A 14,443-nucleotide genomic window follows, 5' to 3' on the forward strand; every position below is an offset into this window, starting at 1 on the left:
GTCGCATGAATGATTGGAATGTGGGTAATCTAACCCCTCTATCCCCCTCGTCTAGCTTGTCTCGCGCCTCCAGCTCCAGGCAATCGACGATGGGTCGCAGCGACTCGCAGCTGCCAGGCACTCGACTCAATACATTGGAAGCACCCACATTTCTGGCGTGGATTACTTGTACCCGCTGCCTGGGAAAAACAAGGTTAACAGCCCGACAGGGTTGGTGATGTTCTGGAGCTCTCACTCAAGCTCCAGGCCATTCCCTGAGTGGCGGAGCGGGAGACCGGCCACGACGACTACCGAAGGCGACGAATGAGCGGCCCGGAGGAAGCCAAGGCATATGGCATCTTGCCCTGGCTCTGTTTCGCGGGGTTGCGACGAACCGTGCCGACATCCAGTAATATCCGTATCATCATGTGCGATGCTGATGCTGCACAGCCAGTCCATTCAGAGTTGCGCACATCTCACTACCCAAAACACACTGGCTGATAACTCGTCGACTCAGAGGGAGGAAGACAGGTACGGCAGACTGCAAGAGGCACTCCGCCAAAACCGTTCTTTCTAATAGACCTACGGCTACCGTAAATTTTAGGCATCAATAGTGCGACTTTCTTATATATATAAATAAATATTATAATAAATCCCGTATATTATTACAAGGAATTGCTTACGACCGTAGGTAGTAGTGGTTATGTAAGGGCAGTTATGCCGCCTAGCGAAAGTGGGGCAGCTAGGGGGCATATCCTCCTTACTAATTTCTATTACTAATTAATTTCCCTTTCTTCTTAACTAACCTAATATTCCTTAAGTAAGGTAAGTAATCCGCTTACGCCCCTATAGTTACTTATTAGTAATTATATTTCGCCTTATTATACTTTATACCCTTTTCTACTTTACTTTTATTATTATTACCTAATTATATACGCAATTATAAGTATAATATTTACGATTTGCTAATTAGAAATATTAAATAAGTATAATTAGGTAATTTTATACGCAATTACTAGTGTAATTTTTACTAATTAGTAATTATACTTCTTCTTAAGCTAATGTACGCGCAATTATAAGTATAATTACGCATATATACTTATTTATAATTTAATTCTTTTTATTTACTTTTTTCTTTAGTATTAACTATTTATATATATATACTAATAATTTCGTATAGGACACTCCCTTTTTTAATAATCGCGTACGCCGTATAATACTTATAATAAGCGCTTAATATAGCGTTCCGGCCCGTATTAAGGGTATATAGCTCCCGACGGTCCCCGTATACTAACCTACGTAGTACCCTAACGACCTTACGTCTTATAAAATAACCTCTTACTTCCTTACTAGTACGTATACCTCTATATAATAGCTTCCTTATTATATAGATTTTTACGTTATTTATAAGCTCTTTATCTTCCCTTTCGAAGACTTTTTACTAGATCTATAACCTTAGTATTATATAAGTTAGTATATACTACCCTATACTATCTAATATTACTATATTAACCTATATAATCTAGCCCTAGCGTTAGATTAAGCTTAACCCTAAAATTACTAAAAATAGCCGTTATATACCCCCAGACATCGCTATAACTCGCACTTAGGCTACTAATACTATCTAAACGACCGTATATAGCGACGCTAAGATTAGTACCGAGTCGTGCGCCTATTATAAGGCCGGTAAAGGCATTTTTATTAATTACGTTACTTTTATAAGTAAGGGCTGCTCTAATTATAATTATATATTCACTATATATAAGTATACGCTCGTTACGCCTCTCGTTATTACTTATATATTACTTTATACTACCTCATATCTATTTATAATTTACTAACGGTTCGTACTAACTCATAATACGCTTATTAAAGTCGTTAAGCGTAGTCGTAACTATAAAAGCCGTAATAAAGTCCGTATCGGCGCTCTATTTAAGTCTCTAGGTACTATCCTTACTATATACTTCTATATAATAATAAAAGCCCTTAAATAAGTAGCTAAGTAGGCTAAAAATAACGAAGAGGGTATATATAATAGTATATAGGATTATAAGGAGCGTTACTAACTTATATAGACTCCGAGTAAGGAGTAATTAATTTAACATTCTTATACGGTATAACACAGGAGTTTATATAAGTATATATTAGGATATAGTATAGTTAGGCTTAATACTTAAATAGTAAGGCCCCTATAGAGTCGTAGGGCACTTACTAGCTATAAGCTAGAGTATACGCGCTTAGTTTAGCCTATAAGAGGCCGTAACTAACTATATAAAGGCTCCCCCTAAAGTTTAACGTTTCTAATAAAATTATAGAACTTTTATTTATTATATATTATCGTTATATACTTTTCTATCCTTTTTAGCGTTATAAATCCCCATGAGCGTCTATATTTCTATATATATACTTATAAAACCTTATAAGTAAAAATATACCCCTATATATTACTATAATTATATATAAATATTTACCTCTTATTTAAAATTTCTTTCTTAGTTTTTTACTTTATATATTACTACTTTTTTAGAATAGTACGACCGCGTATTAATCTTTTATTATATTAAACGATAATTATTATAAAGTTAAAGAGTAATTAGACCTATAATATAATTATTATATATATCTTCACAGTTTTTAATACTAGAATTATAAAGCGAACTTTTAAATATTAACTTACGAAATAGGACTTATAACGAGAAGAGCGTACGGTCTTTTTTAAGGATCTATTAATTCGTATTTAAGAATTATTCTTCTAACAATACTTAAACGATAAAAATATCCTTTTTTAACTCTAGTCTAAAGGATTTATAATTACGGCTATAGGATTATTAATACTTCGTTAACAGAATTAGCTTTAGTAACGATAAATACTAAAATAGCTCGTAATTATACGATAATAATTAAAAGAGTTCTTTTTTAATATACTAGAGGTTACTCGCCGTATTAAAGGGTACGGTAAAGAGTATCTTTATATATAGGTTCGCTAATAAGCTTATATTATTAGCTAAGATAAACTATACCTTATATATCGCAAAACCTTTCTATAATAAGTTTAAGATCGGTTAAGTAAGATAAGGTACCGTCGTAAAGGGTTTACGACTCCTAGACTAAATTATATTTAGTCTTTAGATACGTACAATAAGCTTCTACTATTTAGATTTAAAATCTATATTAATATTAATACTTATTCGCGGTTTATTATATAGTTCTATATAAGGGTTTCTACTTATACGTCCTAGAATATACTTATATAATATCTTACCGTTATTTAATAACGGGGATTTATACTATTACGAGTTCGTTTAGACCGAGGGAAAGAAACCGTTCTTATGTCTAGTATTTATTACTACTTTTTATAACACCGTTTAATAGTAAAAAGTCTAATTATATTCCGTAATTACTAGATCTTTAATAAAAGTATCCATAACGTTAAGATTAAGAGTTAGTAAAATCGTCTTTATTAAAATAGATTAGTATATTAGCGGGTAAGTAATATATATCTTAGTATATATAAGTATACTTACGTTTATAAGAATACTTCTAACTACTTAAGTTCTAAGGGCTATTCTATATAAATATACTCTCTAACTAGATTATACTTCTATTTACGTATATACTACTAATTCGTTCTAATTTTATTAACTTTATATAAATTTAGAACTCTTATCGAATTCGTCGTTAAAAAGGTCGCCCTTATATTATTTCTAGTTAGTTATAGTAACTATATTATTAACCTACGTTACGAACCGTATAAGACTTTATATAGCCGATTAACTAAGACTAAGTTTAATAACTATTAAATACTATTTAAAATAGTAATAATCTAGACGCATATCTTCCTTAAGCTATTTTATAAATTTATACCTTAATTATTAAGGGCTCCCTAACTATATTAGCTAAAAGTACGAAGTTTAGTAAGGCTAATTATCTTTATTTTAAAGCGTATTAATATCTTCGTATTTATTTAAAGTAATATATACGCAATAAGCTCTAACTAGAAGTTACTTTACTTAGTAAACTATAGGGCGGTATTATATAAGTTAAGTAGAGATTAGAAAACTCTAGAATTAATCTTAGAGCATTAGATAGCTTCGTAATTATAAGCGATACTAAGGACGAAGAGGAATTATAAATATAATTATAGTTTACTCTAAACTATTTACTAACGAGAATGCTCGTTTCTGTTCTTATAGTATACTAGGTTATTTACTATCATAAACTTTATCTTTTTATCGAACTACTATAATCTCGTCTTTCCTATCGTTTTTATCCTTTTTAACCTTTTTCTTAGCCTTTACCTCCTTCTTAACGATCTTCTTTTTTTACTTAACTAATAATTCCTCCTTAATTTTTATCGTTAGTTTAATACTAATACCTATTAAAAGCCGTGTTTTTAGAACATTTTTATACGTTATTTTACCTAAAGTTTTAGTTATAATTAGTTTTATACGACCTTTTCCCTTCTTTACTAGCTAAGGTTTAATAACTAGCGACTTAATTCTAGTTTAAAAAACAATAGAAAGTTAGTAATTATCTTTTTTATATAAGATCGTAGTTTTAAAAAGGAATCTCTCTAAACTTATAGCTTCGTACGCTACTTTATAATACTCTAAGATATCGCAAGGATTCTTTATATTAATTAAAAATACTATCTACTCTATTAAAAGAATTTGCTAGTTTATTATAAAATATAAAATAATAAATCGTATTATATCTTAATATAAAATAAACGTCGAAAAGCGATTAAACTAAACTTTCTTAATAAACTTTTTAATAACTTAGACGTTAGTATAAGTCGTTACTTAGAAACCGTTAAGTTCGTTCTTAAAAAAGGATGCGTTATATAATATAATAAAAATATTAATTATTAATAATTACTTTAGCTCCTTTTTTATTTACTAAACACTTCGTTCCCGCTTTTTTAAGCCTATAAAAAGAGATTTTATTAATATCGAGGTTTATACGTTTATACGTTCTTATTATACGAAAAGGGCAGAGCCTATACGAGTATTATTATCGATTAGTCGTTTTAAAATAGCTTTATAAGGAGGTATTATAAAGTCGATTAGTTTAGTAACGTCTTATATAGAGATTAGAAGTTATTATAGATCTATATTATAATATTTATAAGCGAGCTATTAGTTTAATAACTTAAATAAAAAGTGATTTTTACTTATAAGAGGGCAAAAAGTAGTAGTTACTTTTATAATAAAGTTATAAAAAGAAGAAAAACTTTTACGCCGGGGTATAATATTGCGCAATTTTATATACTACCGTACGGTTTAATATATTACGAAATTAAAGTATCTCTTAAGCTATAAATCTCTATAACCCCTATTTATAGGTTATTATACTAGTCTAGACCCTATCCTAGGTAGTGGGGTAACCGTAAAATACGATTTCTGCTTTGACACATGAAAAAAGTGTTTTGGCGGAGTGCCTCTTGCAGTCTGCCGTAACAGGGACAGGCCACCGAGGCAGGGTGAACGAGCCTGGCGTCCGCCTCGGGCAAATAGATCCTGTATGCGTAGCTCTTGATCCTCCCTCTGAACCACCTCGTCTCATCATTCTGACCTCGTTTCGTCCGGACCATCACATCAGTTCGGTCAGTGGCGTGTCGGCGGGAGGCTGGGCTGGGGCCAACTAGCAGTCCCGTTTCGCCCTGCAGCGCAGACCAGATGGAAAGTCGATGAGGGAGGGGTGTTTGATGCAGCTAGCCATGACGGGACTCTTCTGACCACGCAAGTTTTCTTTGGCACAGACGGGGCTGGAACCTGCAAGCTGCAGCCGTTCAGATAGACAACGGCCTTTGTGTACCTTGGCCGCAGCACTGATCCAGGAACAGGAACAGAAAACCAGGAAGTTGAAGTGGGACAAAACTCACTTATCCTGGAAATCCCATCTCCAAGGCCGACACACCGAAAGCGCAATACCTAGTCAAGGGGCTCCATTTTCCCAGCATCCAGCTCTGCCAGGCTCCAGCTTTTGCTTGCACCAACACCAGAGCCCTGTGATACTGTGAACCCCCAGGCGCCATAGCGCGTGCTGAGGTCGCATCAAAGTCGCCTCGTCAATCTGGGCTGGACGTCTTACGCGCATCCCGTTGCCGCTTCCGCGTCTGCATTCCCGTGCCGTGTGCCTGCGACGACTGGCCTGCTTCATAGCTGGGTAGGTATCCATCGTCACATCCCGCTTCGATAGCTTGTGTGGTTCATGGATACAGTGACTATAGTGCCTAAGTGTTCTTATTGTTCACGAGTATCCATATAACCTTCTATTGCATTCCTTGAGCCTCGAGGACGTCTTACTGTATTCGCAGAGGCCGTGGAGCGATGCAAAAGAACGTGAGAATGGATAGTCCCGAGAGATCGGAGCAAGGTAACTCGTTCGGGTAAGCTCGTTGCCGTGGTGAGAATCGGTTTCAACGGGCGTCCCTGCTGCTTTCTGTCTTAGTTTGAGGTGGGCTTTTAGCGGCTAACCTCAGACGAACCACCCAGCCTCTGGAATTTGGGGAGGAAACAGGGGGCGAAGGAGTTGAAAGGAGCATTCATCGTTGGTTCGTTATCGACAATGATCATTGTAGGGAGGTGAAAATCGTGAAACGAGTCAAGTCGCCTGCGTCAAGCTGTTCAGAGGTCTCCACGATTGCGCGGCGGTTTGTCGAAACTGATGCAAGTTGGAGGCTCTCTTGGTAGATGTGCATCGTTGGTTCAACTGAAGCGGACAGGATGGGCAGAGAAACGCCTCCCTCTGTTTCTTCCTCGGCCTGAGCCTTGCTTGCCTTACCTAGCTTGTCGTTCTTGCCTTCCGTTGCCATGCTCGGGTAAAGGTTGACAGTTTCACGGAACTTGGAAGGCGTCATGTCATGTCATGCCATGGTTTTTTTTTTTCCTTCTCTCCCTTCCTTTCTTCTTTCTGTGCTCGACGGGCAGGCACGGAGTGGAGAGACAAAATCGTTTCGAACATGGGGGTTTGTCTGGGTCCCTTCCTTCCCCAAATCCCCAGCGTCTCTGTCATCCAAAAGTGCAGGTATCATCCCCAGCCTCTTCTTTCCTTCCGTATTGCATCCTGTGGATCGCACCTTACCTTATGTACAAAATGGATCCACGATCTCCATCGAAACCTTCTTGCCGAGACCTCCGCATTGCATCATCGTTTCGTACCCGTTGTCATCCGTCCTAACGGTTCCTTTGTTGGGCTTACGTATCCGCAAGATCCAAGCCACGGAGTTACCGGTTTTGTTTTTCCAAGAAACAAGAAGGACATGACATGTGAATAGCCAACATACGGCATCCCACAGCCGCCTGGGCGAAAGGGGGGGAAAACTCCAAGCGATGCAATCTCTTGTGCCGGTCCTTTCTTTTGTTTATCATACGTTGGTCGTTGAACCTCATATTACACACGTCCCCTCATCCGTGACTTGGCCATGCCTCGAGTGTCTGTTCACTCGTCTGTTCTCATCCTCCGTGCACCACACGAAAAAACGTCTGAACCCAGTCCCAAAACCCACGAGGTTATCTCGCTTGGCCTTTCCCAGTCCCTCGGTCGAAGCGGCCGCGCTACAGAGTCTTGCCGTGGACCGGGTTCCGCTGTCAGCTAGAGAGGGTAGTACAAACATAAAACAGCCGACGCAACTTTTGCACGAAGCGTCTCCGTTCAAGGTGAGTAGAGGCTCAAGAGAGAGCAAATAGCTAATGCATTTCCCCGTTGGTCCCCGTCCCGGGCCGGCCTCGGACTTCGGCACCTGTCTGCACTATCACTATGAATAGGTCCTTTCAGAGGGGCCGCCGCCTCTCGGACTGAAGAAGTTCGCTTGGCAACAACACCGGCAACAACATGATGTTGCGCCGAGAAACAAAAACAGTGCGTCGTGATGTTGTTAGAAATACCTCGCGTTCCTCCGGCAACAGCGTTTACTGCACTTGACGTTGAACTCGGTTCTCATGCGAACCGATGAGGAATGACTCTGACCAAGGTATCACTAACAAAAGGTTAATTGCGCAAAGTAAGAGAATCTTCAAACAGTGATGGTAGAAACGATTCTTATTGCTGCTGCATCCATGTGCAGCTTAGTTGGTATCTCGAGAGCGCTATACAAACATAATCCAACAAACCTCACCCGTCGTAGAAAGCAGCCACCTAAAAGTACCGCACGAGATCCGGGCCACACGCCCAAATTTCACTCGCCATGCTGAGTTCACCCTGAACTCTAGAAAAGTGCTATGAAAATCGCACTTTTGGCGGGGACTGTTCATCGCTCATTTCCTTGTCCTCTGCAGAGAAGCGCAGGCGGCGCACAGGTCTGGCGGGTTCCCCTCCCAAGTCTCCGTTGCCTTCAGGCTTGGAACTACGCGGGCGCTTAAGACCGCCCATGTTTGTACCATTTGCCAGCTCATCCTTGACCACCGTCGACTTCATCTCCGTGCCATTCGCCAGAGTATCCTCTTCCGAGGACTGACCGCCAGCAAAACTGCTGCCAAAGATTGGCTGAGGGCGCTTCAGCGGAATGGCCTGCGCCAAGTAATCTTTCTGGTCCTTTGGAAGAGGTATAATGCCGACGTTCAAGATCCAGTTGTAGATGGGTTGGTCGTCTATGATGGACTTGCACTTCCAATGCTCAAACTGCGACATGGTCTTCTTGCGCTCCATGATGACTTCTTCGATGCTGTCCCGGAGGACGAGCGTCTCGACCGTCACGGGTTTCTGCTGACTGATGCGCCGGGCTCTGCCAATGGCTTGGGCTTGGATCTGGGGGTTCAGAACGGGGTTGATAAAGTAGATTCGCGAGGCAGCCCTCATGTCGAGACCAATAGCGGCCTGCGACAAGTCCATGAGAATGGCCCTGGATATTTTCTTAGCATACGCAAAAAAACGAGAGTCCACTGAAAACGAACCTGATCGTAGGGTTGTTATTGAAAGTGTCCACGTACTCCATCTTCCGGGCATACGTGAGCTTGCTGGCATAAATCAGGTGACGCACGTGAATCTGGATCACAATGTTAATTCGGAATCACCTGTCGTCGAAATGCTCAAACTCACTACTTCAAGAAGACCCGCCAGATACCATGCCACATTCTCATTCTCGTAGAAGATGATCATCTTCTCTTTTTCTTGGTGCTCGACCACAGCGTCGATAAGGTATGAGAGCTTTGCTGACACGGTGGAAACCAGCATCGCCTTCTTCAGATCGTCTGGAAGTTGCTCCAGCTCGGGCACGGGCTCAGCGGGCTTCGAGGCAGTAGACTTCAGGTGTCGAGCAACCCGTTCACCTCCCAGTCGCGTATTGCCAGCGAGAACCCCTGGAGACTTTGACGGCCGGTGGTCAACCGCGACACCCTGTGCCCCGGACATGATCTGATCGGCTTGCTCTTTACGACCCTCAAATTCCAGTTGACCGTTGAGTAGACTATTCAGCTTCGTGGGCTTACCCATGGCAGAGGCGATCAGCTTCTGCGCGGTAAGTACCATGCCAGCATCGGTACAAGTAGGATTAGCGTCTCGATCGTCGAGGGACCAGGCAGAGCCCACGCCATTGGGGAGAAAGTCGCGGATGAAGATGGGGACCTCGTTATACTTGTTGCTGAAGTCTTTGAGTTGGTTTTCGATGGCAACGTGGGCAACTTCAACGGCCTGTTTCAGAAGAGCTTCGTCTTTCTCGCTGATGAGAACCTTTTTCTCTTGGAGAAAAGTCTCTGCAGTTTCGAGTGCCTTGATTATATCGTCCTTAGCGAAGAAGACACCGCCGAAGAAACTGGATTGCTTCAAGTTGTGAACCAACTGGAGCAGAGCCTTGCGTTGACGAGCGTGGAAGAAGTAATCCATGTCGACTCTTTGAGACTGGACGGCGTTGAAGATGATCATCATCGAGAAGATGTTAAGCGACAACTTGTCTTGGTATGAACCTTCCAATACAATAACGTTCTCGTTGACTGATGGAAGCAGGGTGTTAAGCTCCGACAGTCGATGCCTGACGATGAGAGAGTTCAGTGTAGCGCGCAGCACCCCCATGCGGCCGGTCGACCGGGAGCTATGCTTCGGCTGCATCACGTACACTGCCCAATCTGCCGTCGTATCTCCTGTTTCGTGTACGCTATTGGACCAAGGTCGAGCATTGAGGTACAGCGATGCTATCGCGCCAATCTTCTCCAGATCTCCCTTTTCCGCCTCGGCGAGGGCTGCCGCCTTGTCGGTATTATTTCTGTCGTCGGAATGGGTATCGTTGAAGTGTTGGTCGTCTACACCGAATAAGCCAGTGGCTGGCGTGCCGGTCACAATCCAGCGAGCAGAGATGTGAAGTGCGTCAATAGCCAGGAGGACATTGCTCTTGTTGTTTATCTTCGCGTAGCCTATCTTGTGCCCTTCGTCGACTATACAGCGCTTGAAGTGGACTTCTGCCAGTGGACACCCCATCATCATAGTTTCTCTCCATACCCTATCGAGCCGTGACTGGGTAATGAGGACGAGGTCATATGCTGCGAGGACTTGAGAGTTGGGGATTTCCTCCTTCTGGCTAGTCAACTTCAGGACCTTAAGACCCGCCGGGTTTCCTGGGTGGACGATGTGCTTTTCGAGTTCCTGGATCCATTGTTGAACAAGGTTGTTGGGGACGATAACTATGGATGCATGAGTGTGTCGGACTTTCTTTGCCGGGTTACCAACAGAATTTTCATGCCGCCGAAGGCGCTTGGGAGGCTCCTCGGGGACGTGGTAGCGGCTGGGGTTGCGGCGGATTGCTGCTATGCACTTGTCGTACTCCAGCTCTTGGTTCGCATCATAGACGTTGAAGAAGATCTTCCAAGGAGCTCCTTTGATGTTGGCATTCGAGGCTGCCATGTCAGCGAGTGATCCAATCTTCTTCCTTACGCGCACGTCGCTCCCTTGGTAAATATCGGGGGTGCGGGTGGACAAATGTCGAGTCGCCAAGATGACGGCCAGACAGATCAGGGTCTTGCCTGCGCCCATCTGCTCGGCCAATATACCGCCTCTGACACCATCGTAGAACCTTGGTTCCTTGACGAGGGCTCCGGAGCTAGTATCGTAGTAATAGGCTGCACCATTTTGGTCGATTCCTTTGGCAATTCTTGGATCCAGGAACTGGCCAGGTTCACTTTCGCGCTGAATCATGACCGCAGCTGAGCGACGCTGGTAGTCATAAAGCTTCGACATATCATTCAGACCAGGCAGGTTGCCTTCGAGTACGTTGTAAATGGCATCTTGTTCAAATGGGTTGGTGACAGCATGGGGCGCCGGGTCCGGGGAAGGAATGCTGTTGAACATCTGGAGCAACGAGGTTGAGTCATGAGAGTCTTCTTCATCTCTGAAGACATGTTCGAGTGTGGTTGGAGTCGAAGTGGGCTGGCCAGACCAGGCCTCTTGAGAAAAGTCGAGTTGGGCAATGAGCGCTCTGCGTGATCTTCTTAGCTTAGTGCGGTCTCGGTCGATGGCCTTATTGTCGACGTCGTCAGGCAAGACATAAATTCTTGCAGTTCCGCGTTCCTCACTCTCCGGGCGAATGAGTAGATGGACTCGGATCCATCCTTCGACCACCAGGTTCTTGTAGCTCTTGAAAGCCGCAGACAAGAGGAAGGTATCCTCTACGTGATCAAATGGCTTGGGGGCTCTGACGCCTTTGGCAGGTTTCGTCGGCGCAATGATGCCCCATCTTCCGAATCTCTTCTCCAACAGCTTCCACTCTTCAGATGTAAGCTCAGTGTTTTCCCGCGTGATGATAAGGCTTCCTAATGGAATGAAACTCGATGGTGACGCCATCAAGCGTGATAACAGGCCACCGTAGTGCGTCCAGTTAATCAAGAAGCAAGATAGTACTTATCATTCATAAAAAGCCGCGTAAGTCTTGCTCCTGAATGAGTATAGATGGGAATTTGGATTTTGCAAGTGACAGGTTGATGAGATTGGATGGTTGCTGATGTTTCAGTGTAAGAGGAAGGTGAGAGTAGGTGAGTGAGGCGAGGTAAGTTTGGAGACGCATTGGAGCCTAGGTACAGTGCAGACGACCGCCGGACACAGTTTCTGTGCGCTTTCCGCTCGGCGGAATGAACAGTGCGACTTTGCGAGCAGATGTCAAAGAAGGTATAGCTTTGTAATTCACCCAACTCAATAATTGTTTCTCATTTTCACATCTCTCTCTCAACATCATCTGAATTATTTAGTCAACGAATTAAATCAGAAATTTGGCTCCCCAGCGCGCAAACTCCCATCGCCCATGTTTCGTGTCCCATGTCCTCCAACCCCAATCATGACCAAGACGAGGATAACGCCAAACGACAAGTTGCTCTCTAACACCGACCATGCCTGTCATGGCAAGCAGTTCAAAACTCTAGTTCTTCTTGCCCTTGGGCGCGGAGGTGGCGCTGAACGAGACGCTCTGGCTGGTCTTGCCCTTGGAGGCCGTGTCGTTCTTGACGTTGTTGTCGAGCTTCTTCTGCTCGGCGTCGATCTTGGCCTGGTTGCTGGCGCCCTGTGCTTGCTGCACCTGGAGAGCGAGAACCTCGAGCTGGAGCTTGAGGACCTTGTTCTTGATCTTGCCGACCTTCAGGGCATCGGCACGGCTCCGGACGCCTTGGCAATGGCGTCGTTGAAACCGCCGGCGTCGGTCTCGGCACCCTCTGCGGCGACGCGGGCCGCCTGGAGAATGGCCAAGTCATCCTTGCTGACTCCAGCAAGGTCAGCCTTGATCTGAGCAACCTAATGGAGCGGTTAGCGTCGTCGTCTCGCGAGTGGAAGCGTGTGATGGTAGCTTACGGGGAACTTCTGGGCAACCTCAGCAAGAGCGTTGCCAGCGGTGCCGTCAGAGACTTGGAACTGAGAGTAGTCCTGAACGGAAAGAAGCTTGGCCTGGCGCTTTTCAGCTCCCTCAATGGGGGCGGAGAGACCAGTAGCGGCCAGGGTGAAGAGAACGGCGATCTTGGAGAAGTACATGTTGTTCGAAGGTTGTCGAAAGGCGTGGGTAGTTTGGTACTAGTAATATTTACAGTTATAAAGATATTGTCCGGCAAAGAGTGAATGAAACAGCGCTGCTGTGATGAATGAGAGGAAGGTTGATTATGGAGTTTGATGTATTGCTGATAATGAGAGGAGCAAAAGAAGGAGGCAGTAGATGGTCGGGGCAGCGGGAGGATCTTATACCAAAACTCCCTATAGTACCACAGTCTATTCATGTTCGTCTCCTCCATCCTAACCACACGCAAGGTTGTGCCCGTGGGCCCCGCGGCCTCCCTCTGACCTCTTCGTGGCTCGACGGGCGACTCTTTTTTCGTCTGTCTGACAGGGCACCTCATCTCACATCCGTCACAAAACAACCCCATAGATGATGCCCTGCTCCTGAGTCGTCCGAACCAGCATCACAAGCCCGTGATGGCTCATGGGCGTCTCATCCGAGCCTGGCTGCAACATAAGGGTTGGGCGGTTGCATCAACAAGACCAGCCAAAGCCAGGTTCGACCCCTGATGGACTCTATCGAGGAGACAAGCTTCTTTGCCAAGTAGCGGATCGACGAGCAACGTCGATTGTTCTCTCGGCGAGCCACGATCCAATCATATGCCGCCGTTACATCCTTGTAACCTATAACCTGCGCAATTTCTGCCAATTCGAACCGTCGGCTACCGAACAGGCTCTTCCATCTTCTCGTGTGTGTGTGTGTGTTGGAAGTTTTGGCCTTGTGGCTGTTGCGAGTTTGAAGTCTGTCGAAGATCATGGTGGATCTGCCTCATACCCATGGCAGCTAAACCCGATCGGGCCATCGCTACCTGCCTGTCTGGACAATGTGGGGCGGCTGCCACCGGTTGGCTCATGGGAACGGGTGGGATGGAACGACCAGATGGTGCAAACTGCAAGGTACGGCCACTTTTCCGTCACTCTCTTGAGTCTCTATTCCCACTTCTTTAACATCTTAAAACTTCCCCCGTCAACATTCTGCCCAGAAGCGATCCCGGAGTCGTTCCCGTCTTGGCCATTTGGCGCCCCATGAGCCTCATTGCTTCGCCATTAGTCCCAACTCCTGGCCCATATTACTTTCTTCGGATGACCAGATCCGCGAAAGAGGCAACACATGGGATGCCATCACTCGCTCGCAGCCTACCTTACACAGTACATAGTAAGAGCCACATGATGAGAAATCTCCAGTCTCCAGTAGAAGTTGCGTCCGACTCAAGCTTCGAGATCCCCCGTGCCACCTGACATCTTCGAACACTACCCCTTTCCTCGGCTGCAGTAGCCTCCAAAAAAAAAAAAGGTCGAAGCAGTCGCAGTCACCCATATTGACGGAATCCTGTGAGCGTGTTTCGAGCCTTGGCCCTACCTAGTAATGGGCTCTGCCACTTTCATGCAACCCCCGCCTCAGGAGATCGGACGTTGACCCTCCCGATGAAATCTAATAATTTCGGCACCACCTGCCGAAAGCCTTGCTCCCTTGCAGACACCAACAGGAATGGCCGTCTCTTGTTAG

At 44.3% G+C, this 14,443-nt stretch overlaps 5 protein-coding genes across 5 annotated transcripts; 2 read left to right on the forward strand and 3 right to left on the reverse strand.

Moving 5' to 3' along the window:
• Positions 1–5: 5 nt before the first annotated feature.
• CLUP02_05466 (uncharacterized protein) lies at positions 6–5,993 on the forward strand (the record flags this gene model as incomplete). Its single annotated transcript, XM_049284473.1, has 7 exons — positions 6–20; positions 74–214; positions 268–375; positions 434–510; positions 5,404–5,500; positions 5,581–5,768; positions 5,849–5,993. The coding sequence occupies 7 exons, from the start codon at positions 6–8 to the stop codon at positions 5,991–5,993; spliced, it is 771 nt and encodes a 256-aa protein (XP_049141616.1).
• Positions 5,994–6,049: 56 nt separating this feature from the next.
• CLUP02_05467 (uncharacterized protein) lies at positions 6,050–6,530 on the reverse strand (the record flags this gene model as incomplete). Its single annotated transcript, XM_049284474.1, has 3 exons — positions 6,050–6,180; positions 6,288–6,416; positions 6,470–6,530. 3 exons carry the CDS (start codon positions 6,528–6,530, stop codon positions 6,050–6,052), a joined length of 321 nt encoding a protein of 106 aa, XP_049141617.1.
• Positions 6,531–6,553: 23 nt separating this feature from the next.
• Positions 6,554–6,841, reverse strand: CLUP02_05468 (uncharacterized protein; the record flags this gene model as incomplete). Its single annotated transcript, XM_049284475.1, has 2 exons — positions 6,554–6,693; positions 6,766–6,841. The coding sequence occupies 2 exons, from the start codon at positions 6,839–6,841 to the stop codon at positions 6,554–6,556; spliced, it is 216 nt and encodes a 71-aa protein (XP_049141618.1).
• A 102-nt stretch (positions 6,842–6,943) lies between these two features.
• On the forward strand, positions 6,944–7,853 carry CLUP02_05469 (uncharacterized protein; the record flags this gene model as incomplete). The annotated part of the gene is made up of 3 exons (XM_049284476.1): positions 6,944–7,182; positions 7,259–7,640; positions 7,749–7,853. 3 exons carry the CDS (start codon positions 6,944–6,946, stop codon positions 7,851–7,853), a joined length of 726 nt encoding a protein of 241 aa, XP_049141619.1.
• Positions 7,854–7,892: 39 nt separating this feature from the next.
• On the reverse strand, positions 7,893–13,277 carry CLUP02_05470 (uncharacterized protein; the record flags this gene model as incomplete). Its single annotated transcript, XM_049284477.1, has 12 exons — positions 7,893–8,028; positions 8,099–8,118; positions 8,215–8,821; positions 8,874–8,965; positions 9,019–11,804; positions 11,880–11,902; positions 11,983–12,106; positions 12,192–12,291; positions 12,362–12,558; positions 12,582–12,684; positions 12,742–12,903; positions 12,972–13,277. 12 exons carry the CDS (start codon positions 13,275–13,277, stop codon positions 7,893–7,895), a joined length of 4,656 nt encoding a protein of 1,551 aa, XP_049141620.1.
• Positions 13,278–14,443: the final 1,166 nt, after the last annotated feature.

Source organism: Colletotrichum lupini, chromosome 3, assembly GCF_023278565.1.
Source record: "Colletotrichum lupini chromosome 3, complete sequence".
Classification (NCBI taxonomy): domain Eukaryota; kingdom Fungi; phylum Ascomycota; class Sordariomycetes; order Glomerellales; family Glomerellaceae; genus Colletotrichum; species Colletotrichum lupini.